At 55.6% G+C, this 21,799-nt stretch overlaps 10 protein-coding genes across 10 annotated transcripts; 4 read left to right on the top strand and 6 right to left on the bottom strand.

Annotated features, from left to right (window-relative positions):
• Window positions 1-180: 180 nt before the first annotated feature.
• ASPACDRAFT_48585 (class I SAM-dependent methyltransferase) lies at window positions 181-879 on the top strand (the record flags this gene model as incomplete). The annotated part of the gene is made up of 2 exons (XM_020202163.1): window positions 181-341; window positions 507-879. The coding sequence occupies 2 exons, from the start codon at window positions 181-183 to the stop codon at window positions 877-879; spliced, it is 534 nt and encodes a 177-aa protein (XP_020051097.1).
• Window positions 880-1,319: 440 nt separating this feature from the next.
• On the bottom strand, window positions 1,320-3,266 carry ASPACDRAFT_1877381 (uncharacterized protein). The gene is made up of 2 exons (XM_020198102.1): window positions 1,623-3,266; window positions 1,320-1,536 (listed from the first exon to the last, which is right to left on the bottom strand). The coding sequence occupies exons 1-2, from the start codon at window positions 3,259-3,261 to the stop codon at window positions 1,412-1,414; spliced, it is 1,764 nt and encodes a 587-aa protein (XP_020051096.1). The 5' UTR covers window positions 3,262-3,266; the 3' UTR covers window positions 1,320-1,411.
• A 277-nt stretch (window positions 3,267-3,543) lies between these two features.
• On the bottom strand, window positions 3,544-4,747 carry ASPACDRAFT_37453 (zinc-dependent alcohol dehydrogenase; the record flags this gene model as incomplete). The annotated part of the gene is made up of 3 exons (XM_020200300.1): window positions 3,544-3,728; window positions 3,795-4,525; window positions 4,614-4,747. 3 exons carry the CDS (start codon window positions 4,745-4,747, stop codon window positions 3,544-3,546), a joined length of 1,050 nt encoding a protein of 349 aa, XP_020051095.1.
• A 2,692-nt stretch (window positions 4,748-7,439) lies between these two features.
• On the top strand, window positions 7,440-8,078 carry ASPACDRAFT_65026 (uncharacterized protein; the record flags this gene model as incomplete). The annotated part of the gene is made up of 1 exon (XM_020204066.1): window positions 7,440-8,078. One exon carries the CDS (start codon window positions 7,440-7,442, stop codon window positions 8,076-8,078), a length of 639 nt encoding a protein of 212 aa, XP_020051094.1.
• An 88-nt stretch (window positions 8,079-8,166) lies between these two features.
• On the bottom strand, window positions 8,167-9,290 carry ASPACDRAFT_1877374 (uncharacterized protein). Its single transcript, XM_020198101.1, has 3 exons — window positions 8,791-9,290; window positions 8,573-8,728; window positions 8,167-8,496 (listed from the first exon to the last, which is right to left on the bottom strand). Exons 1-3 carry the CDS (start codon window positions 8,950-8,952, stop codon window positions 8,422-8,424), a joined length of 393 nt encoding a protein of 130 aa, XP_020051093.1. The 5' UTR covers window positions 8,953-9,290; the 3' UTR covers window positions 8,167-8,421.
• A 2,336-nt stretch (window positions 9,291-11,626) lies between these two features.
• Window positions 11,627-13,842, top strand: ASPACDRAFT_48580 (TolB family protein; the record flags this gene model as incomplete). Its single annotated transcript, XM_020202162.1, has 3 exons — window positions 11,627-11,855; window positions 11,920-13,570; window positions 13,638-13,842. The coding sequence occupies 3 exons, from the start codon at window positions 11,627-11,629 to the stop codon at window positions 13,840-13,842; spliced, it is 2,085 nt and encodes a 694-aa protein (XP_020051092.1).
• A 207-nt stretch (window positions 13,843-14,049) lies between these two features.
• Window positions 14,050-15,306, bottom strand: ASPACDRAFT_55655 (uncharacterized protein; the record flags this gene model as incomplete). The annotated part of the gene is made up of 3 exons (XM_020203033.1): window positions 14,050-14,275; window positions 14,335-14,656; window positions 14,748-15,306. 3 exons carry the CDS (start codon window positions 15,304-15,306, stop codon window positions 14,050-14,052), a joined length of 1,107 nt encoding a protein of 368 aa, XP_020051091.1.
• Window positions 15,307-16,016: 710 nt separating this feature from the next.
• Window positions 16,017-17,401, top strand: ASPACDRAFT_1892254 (uncharacterized protein; the record flags this gene model as incomplete). Its single annotated transcript, XM_020198663.1, has 4 exons — window positions 16,017-16,688; window positions 16,752-16,995; window positions 17,087-17,292; window positions 17,383-17,401. Exons 1-4 carry the CDS (start codon window positions 16,123-16,125, stop codon window positions 17,399-17,401), a joined length of 1,035 nt encoding a protein of 344 aa, XP_020051090.1. The 5' UTR covers window positions 16,017-16,122.
• Window positions 17,402-17,459: 58 nt separating this feature from the next.
• On the bottom strand, window positions 17,460-19,122 carry ASPACDRAFT_37385 (uncharacterized protein; the record flags this gene model as incomplete). The annotated part of the gene is made up of 3 exons (XM_020200294.1): window positions 17,460-18,758; window positions 18,818-18,964; window positions 19,048-19,122. 3 exons carry the CDS (start codon window positions 19,120-19,122, stop codon window positions 17,460-17,462), a joined length of 1,521 nt encoding a protein of 506 aa, XP_020051089.1.
• A 695-nt stretch (window positions 19,123-19,817) lies between these two features.
• On the bottom strand, window positions 19,818-21,106 carry ASPACDRAFT_1877366 (Zn(II)2Cys6 transcription factor domain-containing protein; the record flags this gene model as incomplete). The annotated part of the gene is made up of 2 exons (XM_020198100.1): window positions 19,818-20,966; window positions 21,041-21,106. The coding sequence occupies 2 exons, from the start codon at window positions 21,104-21,106 to the stop codon at window positions 19,827-19,829; spliced, it is 1,206 nt and encodes a 401-aa protein (XP_020051088.1). The 3' UTR covers window positions 19,818-19,826.
• Window positions 21,107-21,799: the final 693 nt, after the last annotated feature.

Below are 21,799 nucleotides of genomic sequence, written 5' to 3'. Positions count from 1 at the left end.
CCCCCGACCACCCCATGAAACATGGATCGACGTAGATGACTCGCACCAGGAGGACTACCCCAGCGACAGCCACTCCTTCACCGCCTCCCTTGCCTCCTCCGTCCAGGACTACAATTTCGAGCACGGCCACCGCTACCATGCCTACCGGGAAGGCGAATACCCGTTTCCCAACGATTGCGCATGGCTTTGCAGGGGAAGCTCTACCAAGCCCCTTTGCGCGGACCCGTCCGACGCATCCTCGACCTCGGCACGGGCACGGGGATCTGGGCCATCGAGATCGCAGACGAGAGGCCGCAGGCCCGCGTGCTGGGGAATGATCTGAGTCCGATCCAACCTACCTGGTCTGCTTGCCGACATCTGATGATGCCTATACCTCCCAGATTTGTGTTAATTGAACCCACGTGTCCTTCATATCCAGTGTCCCCCCCAACCTAGACTTCATCATCGACGACATCGAAGCCCCCTGGCCGTACTCTCCCGCCGAGGCGTTCGACTTCATCCACCAGCGCAACATGGTTCGGCTCCATCGCCGACTGGAACGGTCTCTTCGCCCAGGCGCACCAGCACCTCGTGCCCGGCGGATCCTACGAGATCCAAGAGTTCCGGGTGGACTTCCAGTCCCAGGCCCGCGGAGGGCCTACTCTCCCTGAGAGCTCCAGCATCGCGCGCTGGCAGCATTCCCTTCAAGAGGCGTCGAGCCGCTTCGGCAAGCCCATCAACGTCGTGCACACGCTGGCCGACACGCTGCGCCGCAACGCCTTCGTCGACGTCACCGAGGAGGTCGTCAAGATCCCCATCGGCGCGTGGGCCCGCGACCTAACGCTCAAGCAATTGGGGGTGCTCATGCAGGGCCACGCGATCGACTCGGTCGAACCCTGACCATGGCGCTGTTTATGAGGGTGCTGGGCTGGTCGGAGGACGAGTATCGCACGCTGATCGCCGAGGTGCAGGCTGAGTTCTCGGCCAGCCCCGAACGGCAGCAGTTGTTTGTTGAGTTGCATGTTATCCATGGGCGGACGCCGTTTTCGTGATAATGCGGTCGTGTGGCGTTGATGAATTGCTGCTTTGGAGAGACAGTCTGGTTAAGGGCAGTATTAGCTTGGTTTGCGATGCAGTGTGATTTAGCCTGTTGTCCATGCTCTCAGAAGACATTTCAAGGCCTACAGGCTGATACAGGCTGATTTCGCGCGGGGTGAAGCGGGGTGATCGCTGCAGGTGCCTTCTTGGCATTGCTACACGCGTATAGACTTGGTTCTCCGCGCTGATCGGCAATTATCCATGGGAGTGGCCTCATCACCCTAGCTGCTGCCAGTCATACATGGAGGTTGTACAGTACCCTGAGTCGGTTCTTGCCCCTTGCCAACCGGCAACCCCGCCTCCCGCGCACCCTTATACACAGAGACACATCCCCTCAAGCATCCACAAACACCCCAGCATCAATCTCCTGCGCCACCGGCACATACGTCCAATCACTCCAGTACGAAGGCGTCTCCCCCGGTCCCCCATTACCCGTGGCATACACCCCCAGCAGCGTCCCTAGACAACAATTAGCCCAGCCCCTTCCCAAGCATCACATCCCACAACATAGCCCAGAAACAAGTAACGAGTAACATTGAACTCACCAGTAAACGGCCCACTCCCCCCACTGAGAACCCCCGCACTCGCTCTGCCCAACACAATCTCGCTCCCGGGACTCCCCACCAGCGCCGCAGACAACACATACCCAGCATCATCCCGCGCGCGCACCCGGAGCACAATCCCCCTCCCATACCACGCGACCGGAACCGCCGTGACCACCGCGTCAGGAGCCACCAGATCCGGGCGGCCGGACGCTTCCACCCGGAGCCGGAAATGCAGGGCCAGTTTTCCGTGGGCATCACGCAGAAGCACGACCCCCAGATCGACATGTTGGGTTTGGGTCAGAAAGATGGAGACGCCCGCTTCTTCGGCTTCGATGCTGGGGGTGAAGTCGCGGAGGGTTACCGCGTACTCGAAGAGCGTGCTCGTTTGGATGCGGCCGAGGAAGGAGAGGTCGTCTTTTCCGGGGGTGAATGAGGCGTTGCCGGTGAGGTTTGCCCAGGATGGGGTGAGGCGTAGCGTGTGCGGATGGTCTGGTGGGGAGATTGTGAATAGTGACTGGTCCTGGGCGTGGGGCTGGGGGCGCCAGGTCTGTAAGGTCGGGGGCAGGGGGGATCCTGGCGCGAAGGAGAGTTTCTCGCTCGCATCTACAAAGGGACCCTGGCCTTGCACGGCTCGTGAGGATGGAGGGAGCGGTCCGCGCATTCTCCCCCGGACCGGCTGGAGTTGAGGCCAGGCGCCCTCCTCCCACTGCGCGGGGTAGAGTACCGTCTCGCGACCCATGGGGTAGATCTCCCATGCGGGTCCGGATCGCGTGGCTAGCGCCACGCCCCACCAGTTCCCGGTCGAGTCCTGGAACAGGTCCGCGTGGCCGACGGTCTGGAAGTACTCGGTGGTGTTCTTGTTGGTGAGGATCGGGTTGGCGGGACAGGGCTCGTACGGTCCCGTGACGTGCTTGGATCGCGCGATGGAGACTTGGTGGCTCGTGCCGGTGCCCCCCTCGGCGATCAGCAGGTAGTACCATTTGTCCTTGCGGTAGAGGTGCGGTCCCTCGGGCCAGATGTTCTCCGTGCCGTTCCAGAGGTAGCTCCAGGACGTGGCGGTCCAGTCGGGGAGAGCGACGGGGGACTGGAAGATGAGCGGCGTGGCGGAGTGGTTGTACCCCGCGATGGTGAGGTAGAGTCGGTCGTTGTCGGCGGCGTCCCAGAACAGATCCGGGTCGTAGCCGGTGAGGGTCGTGGTGATGGTGATCGGGTCGCTCCAGGCCGCGTCCGCGTAGGGGTCCGTGGTCGTGAAGACGAGGAATTCGCTGCCGTTGGGCGCGGTGGAAGAGATCAGTGCCGTGGTCAGGTACAGCGTGCCTTTGTGAAAGCGCAGGGTCGAGGCGTAGATCCCCTCGGACTGGCTGGTAGCGTTGAGCAGGAAGGGCGCCTGGGACGGGCGGGACAGTGCGTAGCTGACTAGCTTCCAGTGGATGAGGTCCTTGCTGGCGTAGATGGGGATCCCCGGGAAGGCGAGGAAGGTCGACGTCGTGCAGAAGAAGGTCTCATCCCAGGCGGCGATGAAGGCGCAGCTTGGGTCGGAATGCCATCCTGGGAGGATCGGGTTGGTGTAGTTGGTCTGGCGGGTTGCGGTGACGAGGGGGATCAGTAGCGCATTCACTAGATAGAGTAGAAACTGCATTCTGTCGTTCCTAGAGATTTGAGATGCCTGATCTTGGGATCGGAGTAGGGCCGTGCTGTTTAAGTATCTGCTGATTTAGCCTGAACTCAGGCATGTTGGCAAGGGGTCGACAAGTCGACAGGACAGACTCTGACAATCCCTGGAGATCATTTAGGCTCAATTGCGAGGCCTGTGAACAATAGTAGTCTCTCAAAAATGCTACATACAGGATATGCGCCGGACAGACAAGTCGCAGACTTACCCTCACTAAACCATAACCCAGCGCTTCTCCTAACCCCACTCTCACTCGGGGATTCTGACCACAGCCCTCCCCGTGATAGCATCGTGCTCAAGATCTCGAATCAGCTTCGCTGTCTCATCAAACCCATAACACTTCACCGCAGGCGTGATGACCCCCTCAGCAGCCAGCCGCAACAGCTCCGCCATCTGCTCCTCCGTCCCCACCGAGCTCCCAATGATCGAGATCCCTACCAGCACAAATCAGCTCCCTAATCCTGAAACCGCCATCCTGCCTCCAAGAGGAAGAAACATACCTCTGGCCGCACACAGCGTCGCGGAAACCGGCAGCTCGAAATCATTCCTCGGTAGCCCAACACACACCACCGTCCCCAGATTCCTCACCAAGTCCGCCGCCACTCTGAACGCGGCCGGATCCCCCGGCACGACCACCGTGGCATGCGCCCCCTCCCCGTCCGTCAGCTCCCTCACGCGCGCCACCACATCCTCAGCCCGGAAATCCACAAACTCCGCCGCACCAGCCTCCATACTCAACCGCCTCTTCTCCTCCCCAGAGTCCACCGCAAGAACCCTCCAGCCCTTCACACGCCCCGCGATCTGCACCCCCAGATGACCCAGCCCGCCCCCGGCCCCCGAGATCACCACGGAATCCCCGGCGCGCAGCACGCCGTCCAGCCGGTCCAGCGCCCCCGCCATCGTCAGTCCGGCGCACAGCAGCGGCGCGGCGATCTCGTCGGCCACTACTTCAGGGATAGGCGTTAGAAATCGCGCGTCCGCCAGGACGTACTGCTGGAGCGTGCCGGGGACGTGGCGGCTGGTGTTGCGCTGGTGCGGGCAGTAGTGCGGGTGGCCGGAGGTGCAGACGGAGCAGTGCGTGCACGCGCTGTAGAGCCATTTCACCCCGACTCGGGCGGAGAGTAAGGACCGCGGAGCGAGGGATCCGGTCTGGATGACGGTGCCGATGCCCTCGTGGCCGATGATGGGGTTGTAATTGCTCCAGCCGGAGGTGGCGCGGATTTCCGAGTGGCTGGCAGCGGTCAGTTTTCCGAGGTAGTTTGTATTGGATCGGATCGGGTGTGGGATGCGAGAAGGAAGAGTAGGCGGGAGATCCTCACCACAAACCGGTGCATGTCAGCTTGACGAGGACTTCGTGGTCCCCTGGTTGGGGAACGGGGAGGTCATCGCGGTGGATGATCTGGTAGTTTGGGCCCGGGTTAAGGACTACGGCGCCTTGTTGAGTGGTGGGCATCGGTGCTGTCACTTTGAGTATTGTTCACAGAGACTGTCGGTCATGAGATGGTTACAGATGCAAGGACATCACTTTATACGCTGTGAGGGGTGGTGATGGCGGCAACCCCGCCAGGAAATGCGGCTGCCAAGGATGCCGATTCTCATTCCCGAGATCGATCCATAACCGGGGGTTGCCGAAAGTTTATCGGGAGTTGGGTCACGAGTCATTTACTGCATGGAAGAGATGTAACGATACTGCAATATGCTGGTGTTGGTGAGTATGACTCGAATATTTCTCAGTGGGATGTAAGAAGGAAGGGGTGATTGATGCCTGATCGACAAGGCATCAATTCACATAGGCATTAACTTAGCGTTTGCTATATACAAGAGGTGTACGCACAGCCCCGTGAATGACAGGCCCCCATATGAAGGTCTAATCGGCTAACATACATACTGGTTTATGCACAGATCATTCAGGTAAGCAATAGAGCGAACAACATGAATCAAGCGGTCTCAGAAATCGATGGCAGCGGCTCAGTTTTGTCTTCTCTTCAAATTTTATGGTGCGCGTTCGCATCGCTTCCAGCACAGGAAGTCAATCTTTGAGTAGTGTGTATCTTTATTGTCACTGATGCTCATCAGGATAATACTTCAATTATTCGTATCTTCGTTCCGACCGGCGGTATGGCATCGGACGGACTGGGACCGGACTGAGGATTCAGATTGGTAACCTCTTATTCCCAAGCCAGTAGCCTTGTTCGATCCAGCTGTTTCGGGATGCCCATCGGTATTGCCATTCACAGTAAGGTTATTTGCAGAGATGAGGAATCGGTTCTGCTCCCCGGCTAGGACATATTCTGGAACACGGGCTCTTTCCTGTGAGAGGTTCACCGGTAGCAATTGGAAATGCTATGCTAGTTGACACGTCGTGCGGGTACGGCGCATTCATTCCCCAACCCGACGATATAGCTTTTGCCTCGTAAGCGAAGTCTTCTCGAGACTTAACCTCTTTCTCGGTGGCTCTGAGATTTTTGGTGTCAAGTATGTAGCCACAAATTTCCCTTCCGACATTGGACCCCGTAGTATAATGTTGACAGGAGTCTTTTGTATGCGGAGGCTGAGATCACCCCCTAAGGAGCCTTTGCATTCCTTATGGATTATTCCGTCAGGTCAAGCAATGTGCGAGCAAGAGATGCAGCAGTGGAATGTGCGATGTCTATTGGCTGCGTAGCAGCACCAATGTAGGAGGCAGAATCTTGCCATGCACGGGATCAGCCGCAATGCAAAGGTGATTGCAGCGCAGTGCTTTCAATGTAGCTTGTTTGGCCACATACGCGAAAAAGACACTAGGTGGCATTTGTTCGCCTTGTTTCCTAGTTTTTAGCTATGCATATCGATATCGAGCGTGACCGCAGTTTCAAAGGCCCGCCTGCAGCGGATCTTGGACGCCCTCGGAGGTGAGGATTGGATGTGACCTCTTCCTAGATGACTTCGTCAGCGATCTTTCCCGCGTAATAGCAAGTGTAGCATGAACAGTACTGACGATTGCCCATATATCCCATTAGCTGAGATGAGATTTGCTCTGGTTTATCAAAAGTAAGCATCGGTCATTGGACGAGGCGAGGGTAGAGGAAAGAGATGTTGTTGCCCGCGAGGTTGGTAGTGGTCATAACGCCTGGCTCAATTTCCCAGGCTGGAAGTTCATTGTGACTGCGTTTATTGGTCGACAACATAGAGAGGCCGATTGATTTGCTAGAGGTGGATTAGCCTGTTCATACCTGGAGCTTCGATCTCCGTCTCCTCTCTCAAGCGACGAATGGAGGCCATCGCGGATGTACACAGGCGCTGGATGACTGAGATCAAGGAGTGTCGACCGGACTATAATCAGGCACGAGTCCTGTGAAAGTGTGGTCGAGGAACAAGATATGAAGAGTGGAAACTGAAACGACTCAAGAACCATTGGGTGGTTGAGTATCACTATCTGGATATTGATAGAAATAAACTCAGCCATTTTGATGATGAAGATGGTAATGAAAGACTCGGACTGAGCAATCGAGGAGCGAGGAATCGAAAGAAGAGTGGGAAGGAAAAGACTGACAGGGAAAAGTTTGGCTCTTACGAGGAGGGAGACACAATAGATGAGTTGGATACAGGCTACTATATTCACACCTCGAGGATCGTTTCACCTTCACAAGAACACACACAGCTTAAAGATGTCAATCTCCGCATGAGGTAAGTGAATGGTCTTGACATATGTAGAACCGGAACCTGCCTGTCGCCTATTCACTGCGGCTTGTAGGCCCAGCAGATGGAAAAAATAGGTATAGAACCTTGGGAACGGCACTCAGCGGGCAAAGAGGGGAGAAGAGTTCCATTGTGCATTATTGATTCATAAGACTAGAGGAATACTGCTCTCTGAGATAAAGCGCCCCCATCATGAGACGTCAGTCAACTGAGAAGATCCCTACAGCTTTTGTAGTACCGCAACAGGCAAGTACCTGTATGTCATGTATATCATACACAATGACCGGAATCTCCCTGCAGACCATAAGGCCCTGACTCCGCACTCTGAGAACAATGAGCTCTATAAATACACCCACGGCCATCTTCTCTTCCATGGCACAACTACAACCACAACTCATCTGACTCCCACAAGCAACCCACCAAACCGACCAAGCGAGCAACCAGCAAACAAACCCAAGCTACGCAAGATGTCCACCCCACAAGACCTCCACGACGCACACGCCTTCTGGCGAGACACTGAGCCCCCTAGCTGCCGCATGAAAATCCTCGCTATCATCGAGGACACTCCTTACGTCACGGACCCGGACCCCTTGGAGAACCCCCGCATCCGCAACTTCATCTACGTCTGGATGCAGCTGGCGCGCGCCGACCCGCTCCCGCCCGCGCGCCTGTACGGGATCATCATCTGCGGGGACCAAGTGCGGCTGTACACCGAGTTCCCGCGGGGCCACGAGCACCACGAGACGGGGATACTGCAGTTCCAGCACCAGGGGCGCGAGGTGTTCTCCTCACGCCGGGATGAGGCGGTGTTCCGTGAGTTTATGGACGTGGTGCAGGCACTGCGGTACGAGGACATGGAGCGCGGGCAGGTCGATCGGGCGTACGCAAAGATCCGCAGCGGAGAGCTGCCACCTCCGGAGGAGCGGGCGAGGCCGGAAAATCGAGGGCCCTGGACGGTCCATAGCATCCTAGACCCGCCGGAGGTGGACGAGGAGGGGGTCGCGACTGTGTCACTAAGTGATCTGGACGTTTCCCCCGTGATGTGGAAGGTGCATGTCACTGACCGGAGGAAGGTGATGTGGGGTCCGAAGCGCGCGAGACGCTGAGGGAGGGTTTGCTGTGCAGCCCTTCCGGTGGGCTACAATACCATACAAACAAATCATATCTCAATTGACGGAGGTTCTCCTCCGTCTACTCTATTTGTTGCTCGGTACTATCTCACTGTTGGTGTATCTTTCATGTATGTTCGTTAGCAGACTAGGTCAATCCTGCTCTCTTTCTACGGCAAAGCCCCCTGTTTGGGCACAGCAGTTAGGGCATCCGCTTCCCATCACTGCCCTCTCCTAGTCACTGCCCTCTCCTAGTATCAATCCAGTTAAAATCCAGTTAACCTTCAATCCATCTTCTCCATCCTTGAAATCCGGCACACGCTCAGATCCCCGTCAACGCCTAAGCAGCAGCAACCAGCTCAATCTCAACCTCCGCATCCAGCGGAAGACTGGCCACGCCCACACAGGTACGGCACTAAGACCCCCCAACGTTAACCTCTAGCTTATACAGCAACCAGACCACAACAATGAAATCGAGAGGAAAAGCTCACCGGCTTGACATCATACTCCCCAAAGACCTTGGCATACCCGTCGTTGACCTTGGCATAATGCGCCATACTGGAGATGAAGATCGTGACCTTGACGACCTTGCTCAGATCGCTCCCGCCGGCGATGAGGACCTGTTCCAGATTGCGCAGGGCTTGGACCTGCGTTCCGTGTGGTGCATTAGTCACACATGATACAACTTATTGTGCCAGACAGAACTTACCGTCCTGTCAGCCACGTCGCCTGGCACAAAAGTGCTGGTCTTGGGGTCGATGCCGAGACTGCCGGAGCAATAGAGCATGCCGTTGGAGATGATGCCTTGCGACATCAACGGGCTCGGGGCGGGAGCGTGTTGGCTCAGAACGGGAACTTTGGCGGGGGACATGGTTGAGGTGTAGGTGCGATCGATTTAGACTGGAAGTGAGGATTCTTTGGAGGACAGACGTCTATTTGAGGCTCGTCGAGGCTATTCTTTATATGGGAGGCGGGCGGGGAGTTGGCGTGGGATGAGTTTCCTCCTGGTGGATTGTGGATGATAGCGGACTGCAGCGTGAAGGCAAGTCATCCCGGATTGCGGGCAAGCCTGCCCCATCCAAGTCTTATTCATTCGCCGTCCTAGCAAAAAACATCCTTTCCATTTGGTGATAAACTTGGGCTCCTCTTAGGCCATGTCTTAAGGTTCGTTTGGGGCTTCCTGTATCGACGGGGAATGTCAACTGGCGGGCTGCTGCGACCGGTGAGGTTCAACAGTTTGCGGGAGTGTGGCGGCATTAGGATTGTAGAGACGTCGATCCTACTCACACTCAGGACAACAAGGTCATGATAAATCGACTCCTGTCTCTCGCAGCGCCAATCGAAAGAAGAAGAGACCGCTATTGAAGTCACTGGTTGCAGAAACATCATGGACCGGTGGCATGGCGGCCGGGGCTTGAGGAGGGGGATGGCAAGGCCTTCCCGCATAACCGCTGTCAGCCTCATCCTCATCGATAGTCTTGCCAGGCCAGTCTGGTCTTACAATCTTGAGTGGACGAGTTTCGCAAATGATACACCCCCAGAAGCTACACTATGCGACCGGTGCAATTTGCTCTCAGCCAACGCAACGCAACATGATACCACCAGGCCAGCAGTACTTTAGTCAAAGGCACCACAGTGATAAGTAATATGTGGGAGAAGTCCCAGCCATATTGCGATCGACGGATAGCGATCTTACATACTGGCAGCGGTGGCCCGTCGAGCCTATCCTCACACGATTGGTCTCGCTTACCTTGCAAGAGATGAATCTTTCATCTCACTGCTCGTGATAAGGTCAGGACCTTCGTACCTTCGTATTCGAAATGAAGGGAATGCCTCCGACACTGACCGGAGCCAACCGGGCCTGGGTTGTAAAGTAAGCAGGCTCCTTCGCAGTCTGAATAGGGTTCAATTTAAGATGGAATACCCTAGCTTCCTGGCTGCAAAAGCTTTCATCCCTGAAGCACTGAAGCGCCGACCTCCGTCTTGCACTGGCTTAGCCCGGGCTTTGCTGCAACACAATCTCATTCTCCCGATCCTTGACACAGCCATTGGCCCGATAGGTGAACCGGCGCTGGATTATAAATCATGCACGTTATCTCCAAGCCGTGCCTGCAATCTGCAATCCCGACGGCCGATGATGATAGCCGGATTAGCCCGCCGAGGGGTCAGGACTCAGAATAGTTCACGCTCGGACGCAATGTCTTTGTTGGACAGTATCAGAACCAGTCGCCCTCGGACGTAAGGTCTAAAGCCGATTTGAATTTCTCCCGAAGTCTGGGGGATTTGCGTCACTGCGCAGACCAACCGAGCATTATGGGCTGTCATGAGATGGAGTACGTGGACATGGAGAGAAATGTCAAGAAATGTCAAGATATGTCATCACCACCGCGGGATGGCCTCTAGGCAACCACCAGTCGCAGACATGGGATTGGAAGAAGGACCTTCGGGGCTGGGGGGAAGATGGTTTGTTTCGTAGACCCAGTGAATGGACGGAGACTAAGCCGAGGTCGGATTCTGAATAGTGACTGGATTTTTTTTTTTTTTTTTTTTAGTTGTGTGTCGGAGGTCGGAGTTGTCTGCTTCTTTCATCACCGACTCACCCGCTATCTCTAACTTTTCGAAGGCGTTTCGGGTCTTTCGACCCTGAATCCCGACGGTTTCCCGCAAACGGGCTCCCAATCGATGCGGGTCGGAGCGCAAATCCCTTCCTCTCTAGTGAACTAGTGGGTTTGGCCCAGCCAGGCCCCTACCATAATATTACCTTTGGGTCTGTATCTTGGCCTTTATCCTGGTGTTATCTGATCTTACCCTCGGTTTGCCCAGCCTTGAAAGTGGAGCGTTCGGGCAGAGGAGGGAAGAAAAGAGAAGGGAAAGAGAAAACGAAACGTCATCACCGTGGCTGGCGCTGAAGTCATATCTCCCCCTTGAGTGAGACTCATGATGAGAAGACTCCTGACGTTACACATGATGCACATGATGGCACTGCTAGCCAAGCCTCGCTTCGAAGGCTCGCATCTCACTCTCTATTGCTTTCAGACATGTGCTAGCATTAAGCGATCTCACGACGGCAATGCCAGATTGCTCATATATTAATACGAGCTGTTATCGTGACTGCCAAGGGCCAGCCAAGAAGGGCGATGCCCTGCCAAGTCGGCGATAGAAGGACGATCGTCATCCGTAGCACACAAATCAAGAAATCCTGCCCCGGATCCATGTCGATCTTGATCTTTGACAGTGGAGAGAAGGTCGGGGGTCGGAGGGAAACCTTTCATGCCAAGCATGCACGTTCAGCATCGCCTTCGTGCACTGGCGGATGAATCCTAATCCTGCAAATTGGAATGCGCAGCCTATGATGGGCTGTCTATTCGCTTAGCACTATGGGCTAAGCCATCAGATCGAACACAAAATCCATTCGAAGCCGCCGCAAAACACCCCCCGTCCCAACGGCCACCGCTATATAAAGACCGGGTCGTCTTCTCCTGGATACTCCTGACGATCTCTGCAACTCATCCATTTCCCCCTTCTCTTCTCACTGCAAGGACAAAATGCGCCTTCCCAGTGCCATTGCATTGACAGCCCTGGTGGCTGGGTCAGCCGCCGCCTCTGGCTGTCCCTATGCAGCACGCGCCAACGATGAGGCTGCTGCTGCTGCTGCTCCTGTTGGATGTCCCTATGCCAGACGAGCGGCTGCCGCTGCCGCTGCCGCTCAGGTCAAGGAGACTCCCGTCGAGACTCAAAGTGGAGCCATTGAAGGCAAGAAGGGTATCTTCTACAGTAAGTGCTGCTGACAGTCCATCCTCTCCGTGGACCGAGCCAGGCCGCTAATTCAACCTGCCAGTGAACCGTATTGGACCTTCGGGCTCGCAGCTCTGGATCGCCAATGCGGACGGTACCAATGCAACCAAGCTTCTAGGCAACCAAACACACGCCTTCGACTACCACCCATCCTGGTCCCAGGATGGTCAGTGGATTGTCTTCACCAGCGAGCGTCGCGGTGCGGGTCAGTCCGACCTGTACCGGGTGCACCCTGACGGCACTGGGCTCGAGGCCCTCGTGACGACGGACAGTGCGGAGGACATCGGTGTTCTATCACCCAATGGCAAGCAGCTGGCCTATGTCTCGACGCAGGGCAACTACACCATGAACGTCTGGGTCAAGGATCTCAAGACGGGCATTGCGCAGAACCTGACCGATACCGCTCTGACGCGTGCGGATAACACGTATCCCACTGGTCACTTCCGGCCCTCGTGGTCCCCCAACAGCGAGTGGCTGGTCTTCAGCTCGGACCGCAACACTGACTGGACCGGTCACAGCGAGGGTGTGGGATGGGAACACACCCAGAGCCTCGGCCTGTACGTGATCCGGCCTGACGGGACCGGCCTGCGGACGCTGGTGCGCCAGGATGGCTACTCCTTCGGTACTCCGCAGTGGTCGCGCGATGGAAAGCGCATCATCTACAACAACATGACCCGTGAGGATACATACGGCTCGCACGGTGTCTCCCAGCAGCAAGCCGCCGTCTCCTCTCAAATCTACAGCGTGGACTTTGCCACGGGCACTGACATTCAGGCCCACACCTCTGGCAGCTACCCCAAGGTCGGCCAGCACTACATCGGCAGTTCCTCCAACATTGGATACCTGGTCAAGGCTGGGCCCTACGAGGGCATAAACTACACCACCCCCGATAAGACCCACAAGGCGTTCAACTCTACTAACATCCGCGATCCCTGGTGGTCCCCGGACGGATCCAAGATCGTCTATCAGACCTGGAACTGGGCTCAGCAGGCCGCCGGTCTGAAGCTCTGGAGCTTTGATGACGACTGGGAGTATCGATACATGGACGTCTTTCCCATGCACCACCCCTCGACCAACCGTCTGGCCTCCACTCAGAAAGTGTTAGGCAGCGCCAACGGCTCGCTGGTGACCTCCACTCCGCTGTACGCTGACGTGCACGAGGCCCTCGACTCGTACTCCATTTACAGCGTCAACAACGCCACCCAGGCCGAGTACCTGGCTGAAGGCCAAGCCGGCGCCTTCCAGCCCTCCTGGAGCCCCGACGGTGACGAGCTCGTCGTCGGCTTCGGCGCCTGGTTCACCTCGCGGGCGACCAACAATGCGACTTTGTTCCGTACCTTCACCAATGGCACCTCCCACACCAATCTGACCGACGGCACCTTCAACGCAGGCTTCCCCTCCTGGTCTCCCGATGGATCGGCCATGGTCTACCGCAAGTGGAGCCTTGAAACCGCCGCCCCCGAGGGTCTGCACATCCTCAACTTCACCACCGGCGAGACCCGCCAGCTCACTTTGGGCTGGGACAACACCCCCGGCTGGTCCCCGGATGGCGAGCGCATTGTCTTCACCCGCAACAACAACTGGACGAGTTCCTATGGCGCACGCTGGTACGCCGACCGCTTTGATATCTACACCATCCGGCCGGATGGCTCCGAGCTCACTCGCGTGACGGACAGTTTGTCTAACGATGCTCAGTAAGTACCCCGCTCATCTCTCAAAAAGCCCTTCCCGAGATGCAATGCTAACGTGATGACCTTCTAGTGCCGTCTGGTCCCAGGATGGTCGCATCATGTGGAGTACCGGCATGTACGGCTTCAAGGACGAGAGCGCTCTGTTCGACGACACCTTCCAGCCCTACGGCCAGATCATGGTCATGAACTACGACGGATCGAACAAGACCCTCGTCACGGATACGATCTGGGAGGACTCGATGCCACTGTATATGCCGAACGAGTATCTTGAGTAGATATCTAGGTCTGCCGTGTATATAGATTGATTATGTTTGTTGGTTTTGCAAAATAGAACCATTTCGAAATTCATTTGTTCGGTACTTCTATCGACTTCTATCGACACTATGATGAAGACGATTCCCAGACATGCACGTATCTGTTCATAAACGACGCAAAGAACAACTCAACTGTGATGATCTGAAACGAGACAGACGAACCAGCATTCAGTGCACCTGCAATGAGTAGAAAAAGCGCAGCATAATAGCCACCACAACAATGCACAGGTCTCTCATTTCATTGCTATTATTCAAAAGGAACGGGCCGTATGACTTCATCTCTATGAAAGGGTTCTGGTCGTCCGTGCCCTGGGCCAGGTAAGCCGCATATGCGGAGCTTGGTTTGGCGCAGATAACCCACACTTGGGCGGCATCCTCGGCAATAAGAATCTTGCTAAATTCAAAGTCAGCAAAGTTAGACGGGCGCAAATTTCGCTGGGTCGATTGACTTACTGGCCACCGAAACAGTCTTGCCATGGCTTGGAGCTCTTCAACCATGCGACAATCTCAGCTGTCTCCTGCATCCGAATTCTATCCGCATTATCATGCCGACTCATCTTTTTCACTTCCAAGATAACCCTGATGTCTTCCGGTTGATCGACAAGCCACAAAGCACCATCTGTAAGGGCCCTGTATGAGACGGTTCTGAAGGTGGCTTCGAATGCCGCGCGAAAGATTTTGAATTCGAAGGATGGGTTCGGAATCAAACTCGAGAGGGCGTCCAAGAATAGGAGGAGAGTCGTATTCGTGATTGCTTCGTCGCTGGGGCGCTTTTCTTCATAGCCATCGACGATTTCGGTGGTCCCTTCTATAGGATGTAAGTCACGAAGAATAAAGAATAGTAAGCTCGGGGGTGTTTGGCTTACCTGCTTGGTGACTCGTTTTCTGTTTCTTCCGCGATCTGGTCCCTGTGGAAGGCGTGTCCTGAGCCGGTTTCTTCTTGTTGGCCAGCGCGATACAGCGGTTTTGCCATTTAAGCACAGGCGCCCAAGAACCTGGCCACAAGTCGTCGTTCTCGTTCAGAGCGGCTAGCTGATAGGGCTGGCCAACTAGTTGGAGATACTTTCCTATCTCTGAGGAGCCGTTGACCAGGTCAATCGCTTCTTTCCAGACTGGATCTAGCTCATACTCAGCTGCATCATCACTCAGTTTCCAGACAGGCTCCGATGGTGGCCAGAAGGCCTTGAAGAGAACGAACTGCTTCTTCTTGACACGCGAGCCTGACCCAAGATTGACAAGATCGTAAAGAGACTTCTGCAATAGACCAGACGAAGTAGCCAGCTTCTGCCAATTTGAAGCTGAATCCGGGACGTAGAAGCTACCTCTAAAGGAGTCCGTCTCCTTCCTGGCTTGCTTGGCCTCCTTCTCGGCTTTCTTCGCGGCTTTCTTCTCCTTCTTGGATTCGGAATCCCCGAAGAGCGCCATTGTAATGAGCCAGCTCAAATCTGTCAGGAGACAAGGAACGAAGAACGAATCGATAGAGAGGGAAATCAGGGTAGCAGTGAGGAATGACAAGGAGAGCGAAGGCGAAGTGGTGAGGTCAGAAAGACAAGATCAGGCCCCCACTGCAAGGCGAGGGGCCACCGAAAGAACAAGTAACACGGCCAGACGAGAAGAAAAGTAACACGTAAAGCGAACTCAAGTAGTCTGATATGTATGCCTAGTCATTTTCAACCACCGCAGACCAAGGTGTAGCGAAGTTATCCAGGGGAGCACTCCTAAAATCCGACTCCAGTCACGTAGGCCGCAGCGCTCATATGAAGCCATTGCCCCAGGCAACTGAGAGTTGCATCATGGATGTTTCTTCCCCCATACATTCACTAGGGCCAGAGTTGTATCTGTTCTATAAGTTTCATAGCTGGTGAAGTGGTAGTGAGGGCATTTCCTATGAGTCAGGTGACGTGACGGTGAGGTTTCCCGCGGCCGGAGATGAGCGGCGGTCCGCATGACATAGCATCAACTCAATAGTGAGGTTAAAGTGGAACAGAAAATCTCTGATTTCTCCTCGCGTTGCTATGAAGGCACAATCACTTTCATCTCAGGGGGTGAAGTCGGATAGCCTCACTGTGGGAGATCCGCCTACTCCTCCTTCAACCTACTCCTCCTTCAACCTACTCCTCCTTCAACCTACTCCTCCTTCAACCTACTCCTCCTTCAACCTACTCCTCCCTCCTCCACCACCATCACGTCCTTCTCCTTCTTTCCCACATTCGTCCTCACAAAGCTCATCTGATCCTAGCCATGTCATTCGCGCGCAGAACTCTTCATGGTGTCGCACACCTGCCGCATCGCCTTCTCCGTGCTGTTGCTGGTGCTGCCCGTGCTGATGCTGATGGTGGTGGTGGTGGTGGTGACTCAGATTCGCAGGGCCAGGCGATCTTGTCAAATCTGTGGGACTTCTACAGTATGGCGAGCTTCTTGCCGGCTGGCTCGATTGCTCCCGAGCTCGAAGAGTCGGACTCACTTAAAATCGAGGTTTTACCCTGGGACATCACCGGAATTACGACTATGAAGATTCCTCCAGCACTCAATCCAACCTCTTACTTCGTCCCGCTGTCGGAAGAGTACATCCAGCAACATCCTTTGGATCTGTCCAGGTCTGAAACTTGCCAGCAGGTGGAAAGCACTGCACGTCTCCTCAGGCCCGATTACAGTCGCAGCACACGCCAGCAAATGCCGATACCGTCGTACGGAAAAGCTCAAATCCTTGCCCATCACCTAACAAGTGTGATGAGAGCCCCAAGGTTGAACTTCCCGCCGGGCTCATGGTCCAGGCTGAGTATGGTCACTGGATGGCGCTGGAATATGTAAGTCTTAACCCCCATGCAAGCATCTATCCGGACGAGAAGTGCTAATTTCCTCGCGGTCAGTAACTTCCACCTCGAACCGGCCTTTGATCGCGCGAGCTCCGGGAGCTCAGAGAGGTACAACTGGGGAACAGACACGTTCTGGGCTTGCTCTAACAGCCCAACCTTCCCTCACATCAAAGTGGCCATCTACCACGATGATGTCGAACACCCAGAGAGACTCTTGAAAGCAGAGTTGATGGTCCTCGCTGCCACGATGCACTCGCGTCTGGGCATGGACACCCTGACCGAGCATGTCGTTGTGCCTGTGGGTTCACATGATTCTTTCCTGTGCAGCTTTCGCACCCCTTGCATATCTTTCAGAGTCGCCGCTGACCTTTCTTGCCTTTTAACTTTAGACCATGCTATTCTCATTCATCGGAACGAGTGTGAGGATCGTGATCGCCATCCACGACGGGCGTTGTCTTCGCATCTCGAAATCGGACCTGATGCCATACTCGGAGGGTTCCAACGACCTCTGGAATGTCCTCGTTCGGTTCCTCGCTGGAGGTATAAATGGAGAGCTTAGCACCCAGCGTTTGCCTGTGATGGATGAAGCAGACAAGTAAGTCTGCAGAATCGGTGGAGTTTCATGGTCGAGAGGGTTGGAACAAGGTTCGCTCAGTTCAGATTTGCTACTTGACCACCTCCCTAGCGCATATCCTGTCTGTTAAGGCCTAAATGAAATTGCTTTTTCTTCAAGACCCTCCAAGCTAAAATGTAGATCCCACCTCAGGCATCCTCCTTCTCAACTCCCCTCCCCTCCCCACCCAACAACACCCCCTCCTCACTACTCGCCACGCTCGCGATCTGCCACCGGCGAATCACATCCCCCTTCCACATCAACAGCGCGACAAACAGGAAAGAAAAGACCGCAAAGAAGGCCATCATCCCATACACCCAGCCCACGCCCACCGCCTCCACCCACGGATCGATGTAGAAGCTGATCGTCAGCCCGTACACGATCCGATACGCGCCCACCACGATCCCGGCCTCGGCCGGGTACCGCGTGAAGCACTCCACCACGTAGTTCACCGTGACCGGCACGCTCGCCAGCGACCCCACCGTCACGATGAACACCGCCAGCGCCAGCACCATGTAATGCAGGTGGTACTGCAGGGTGGCGCCGAAGAGGCCCAGCCCGATCGGGTTGAGCACCAGACTGGGGAGCCAGAGGACGTGCAGCCGGTACTCGGGCTTCCAGATGCCCTGCGGGGACCGGCGCCGGGCTAGCAGCAGCGGCAACCGGTCGGCGTAGTGGTGGCCCCCCAGCTGCACGAGCAGGATCCCGATCCAGTGGCAGAAGGTAAACGCTGCGTTCTGGCGGAGGGTGAAGCCGTACCCGCCTTCGGCCGGGGAGCGCTGCAGCCACACGGGCACGAGGGCGTTCATGCCGACGTAGAAGCCGAAGGAGATCAGGGTGAAGGTGCCCATGATCAGGGTGACGGGGCAGAGGCCGATGAGCACGGGGGCCACGGCGATCTTGGCGGTGGTCGACCAGGGGGTTGGGGGTATGAGGGCCTGGCCAAAGAGGAAGGTGGCTCGGCGGTTGGCCAGCCAGCTGGCTGGGGGGGTGCGATTGCGTTCGGGGTGCTCGCGGTCGTAGGCGGTTTCTTCGAGGAAGAGCAGGATCAGGATCGCGGTGGCGCCCAGGAGGCCCACGGTCCACCAGAATTCGACGGGGAAGAAGGTCCCTGCCGAGATGAAGGCTGAGAAGGTTGGGCCCGCGATGGTGCCGAAGAGGAAGGCCATGTGCAGCGCCGTGAAGGCGCGTCCGCGCTGGTGCAGGAACAGCAGGTCGGTGATCATGCGCGGTCCGATCACGGTGGGCACCGCCCCGAAGAACCCGGCGAACAGGCGCGACATCACGTACGCGATATACTCGTCCGAGTGGGTCATCACGGCCGCCCAGATCTGGCAGACCAGGGTGCACACGATGCTCCAGAAGATCACGGAGCTGCGGCCGAGTCGGTGGGCGAAGGGTGCCACGAAGAAGGGCCCAAAGGCCATCCCGGCTAGGGCTGCCGAGTTCTGCGGGGTTGTGTGAGAGGAGACACTACATCTTGCAATCTTAAGAAAAAGGCACGCACCGCATACGACTCTTGAACCTTGGTCTTGCCATAGATCTGAGCCTGTTGGACCAGATTCAACTGGCCAGACAGCGGGGCAATGGCCCCCGAGAATGAAGCCAGACAGAGCACGGCCAGAATCAGGTACTTGCGTCGATGTGGCCAATTCTGGGGTAAGACCATCGCCAAGTCAGTTAAGGGTCATCATCGTCAGCCATTAGGGGGAGTGATAGGACCCATGTCTCACTTACCAGTGGATCCTGGGGGCTGTGGCTGGGCTCAGGCACCAGCACAATGCTATGGTGAGGGCGTTTTTCTGACTCCATGTCGACCATTGTGCTCGCACAATCCAAGGGCAAAATGACGACTTCGGCCACGTTTCAGTGAACGGACGAGAATTTCAATCTTTGCGCCCGGCAGCGCAACCCCTGATTGACCCCGTCGATCCTTTCCTGGACGCGTCAGCCTCTCGGCTGTGGCGTGTGGCGCTCCGGGTAATTAAAGCCGATCTCGGACATACCCATAAAGGCCCCGATTCTCGTGAGGCTTGACCACACAATCTGAATCTGAATATAAGACTATACCTGAGGGCTCAAATATCGTACGGGTAGGTGTAAAGTCTCCTCGCTAACCATGCAGCTCTTTAGTACATGAGAACTACGCATCGGGGTACTACCGGGGAATTTGAAACTACTTGATAAAGGACCAAAGGACCTAGACACAAGATTGACATCGTAAATATCTAGAGGTAACCCCTGCAGCTGCGATTGGTGAATAACAAACATGGCCCATGCATACGAACCCTAAGAGGGGTGGAGTGAGTGACTGAGTGGTCTGTGCATACGCGTATCCACAAACTCCGGTACAATCCATGAACCCCTAAGTGGCGAAAAAGACGAGTTCGAGGATTGAGACAAGGGAAAACCGCTAACATTGATTATAAGTTGATCGCCTAATGGCGCAGGGATCAATTTTATCACAATAACTCCTGTGCAATGTTGGTTCCATCTTCGAATGGTATCCAGCGAGCTCAGGCGCCTAGACCATTATACCCTTCATCTGGAACAATTACCGCCCCTTCAGGTGGACCAAGCGTATCTGTAGTCTCCAGAGCCTGACCGGGAAAAATCATCCATTCTGCCCAGTCAGGTCCGAGCGACTCCCGAATGGATTCGATCAGATACCGTCCGCCATCGCCCAAGAACCAGCGATGGCGATGTGCGTGCAGGACGATCCCGTAATGCGCCAACACCGCGAGAGCATCGGGGCTACGGCGCGCGAGAAGATCGATGTACTCCAAGGGAACACTGGCCGGCCACGCAAGAACCGCCGGAGTGCAGTCTGCCCACGCTCCGGGAGAGGCTGCTGCGGTCATCGCCAACTGCAGCCCTTCGATCGCGTGTTGGTACGTTGCGGTGACGGAGGGACCCAACTTGGCCTTTTGGACGAGTGTCAGCAGGCGACTGCACGCCGGGCCAAGACTCCCATCCGTCTGCAGTTGAGACTCCGCGGCGCCCAATACCGGCCCCAGGGCTGTGGTCTCCCTCAAAGCGCGCCAACTGCCTCCGAGAACAGTGCGTACACCGCGATGTAAGCGGAGATAATGAACAAATGAATCGAGGAAGACACTGAAGTCGGTATCGCGGAAGAGGAGGGTTACGCAGAGCGTGTGCAAGCCGAGGATGGAGGAGAAGAGAAAACGAGGCGTGATGCCCGGATCGGCTGCGCTGTAGAAGGCTCTCAGGGCATGGATCTGTAATTGAGTGGCATGATCCCGGTAGAACTCCCGCTGGGCAGGGCGGATGACACTGATGTGCGTGGCGGCGAGGGCCAAAAGCTCATTTGCGAGGTATGGGACTTTGAAGCAGTACTGGAGAATCTCGGGTGAGGACCAGATCATCTGATAACTGCTGTTGTCGCAAACAGATGGAAGAGTCTCGGTGAATAGGTGGCAAAGCAGCTCAGCATGAAGCATGTCAACCGGTGGCTCATCAGGCGCTTCCCCGCTGGTGAAACTCGTCGATGATGCCTCTTCTGCTGGGGATACTGAGATTGAAGGCGTTTGCTTTCTAGGACTGGCCGGTAGAAAGAACAGGGCATGCAGCTCAGCAAACCCGCAGGTTCGTTCTGATATTGTGCATTGCGAGCATGTTGGCCGTCTTTCGTCGCACTTCCAGACGATTCAGTGCCACTCCAAAGCTGAAAAGCTTAACGATTCAAGGGAGAAGAGGTAAGGTGCGGTACCTTTATACGTCGACGTTTACACTCTAAGCAGCCAAATCGTGATTTCTTGTGCTTTCTGCGAGCCATCACATAGAAAGCCAAAGCCGTCGGGGTTGCAAATAAGATACCTGTACACTTTTACGTAGATGAGGTTCCAAGAATGCCAGAATCGATCGGCAGAAGCAAAAGGCGGCGGGGTCCCCTGACTAATATTACAGAAGAAAACACCGGTGCAGTAAGTAACCCTAAAAGGCCCTTCTGTCAGCCTCAGCTCTTGACATCAGGCAACGTGGCGAGAGGACAACAAGAACTGGGACATTTGGTTGGGGGGGGGGGGGGGGGCGCACATACATATTCCGCCGATTGCAAAGGGGAGGCAAGACGAGCCCTCCATTTGACCAATTTGATAAGTTGTAGCACTGTCGCGACCGCGAAGAAGATAGCAAAAATCACGGCGGCCGCCAGCGAAGGCAGATAATGCCAGAGGTAGTATCCGTGTTTGTACGGCTCGAGCTTAGCCATTTAGCATAGACTAGGACTAGGTTCGACAAGTTCACAGCGTGTTACGGTGTGTCGAAGTTGGAATCACTGGGATCAGAAGAAAGCCCATGATTTTAACCAATTTTCAATACATCCTACATTGTTGTTGTTGTTGAGAGATCGACTAGATTCTAAGGGATCAAGCGAAATGAGTCCGGGTAGGAGCTTCCGCTGTGACCGCGAGCTCTAAACGCGTATAGAGCATCATACTGTACATATAAGGCGGAAAATGGTCTGTGC

This window comes from Aspergillus aculeatus (genome assembly GCF_001890905.1).
Source record: "Aspergillus aculeatus ATCC 16872 unplaced genomic scaffold ASPACscaffold_25, whole genome shotgun sequence".
Classification (NCBI taxonomy): domain Eukaryota; kingdom Fungi; phylum Ascomycota; class Eurotiomycetes; order Eurotiales; family Aspergillaceae; genus Aspergillus; species Aspergillus aculeatus.
Note: the sequence above shows the minus strand (reverse complement) of the source record. Positions and strands in the feature narration are given on the sequence as shown.

What these genes read in the sequence shown, in the direction of transcription:
- ASPACDRAFT_1877381 (XM_020198102.1), bottom strand. Translation starts at nt 3,261, where the DNA reads ATGCAGTTTCTACTCTATCTAGTGAATGCGCTACTGATCCCCCTCGTC. An exon ending in GGGGAGTGGGCCGTTTACTG is followed by an intron (nt 1,537 to 1,622) that starts GTGAGTTCAATG and finishes ATTGTTGTCTAG; the next exon opens with GGACGCTGCTGGGGGTGTAT.
- ASPACDRAFT_1877374 (XM_020198101.1), bottom strand. Translation starts at nt 8,952, where the DNA reads ATGTCCCCCGCCAAAGTTCCCGTTCTGAGCCAACACGCTCCCGCCCCG. An exon ending in GCGACGTGGCTGACAGGACG is followed by an intron (nt 8,729 to 8,790) that starts GTAAGTTCTGTC and finishes CACGGAACGCAG; the next exon opens with GTCCAAGCCCTGCGCAATCT. An exon ending in GGGAGTATGATGTCAAGCCG is followed by an intron (nt 8,497 to 8,572) that starts GTGAGCTTTTCC and finishes GGGGGGTCTTAG; the next exon opens with TGCCGTACCTGTGTGGGCGT.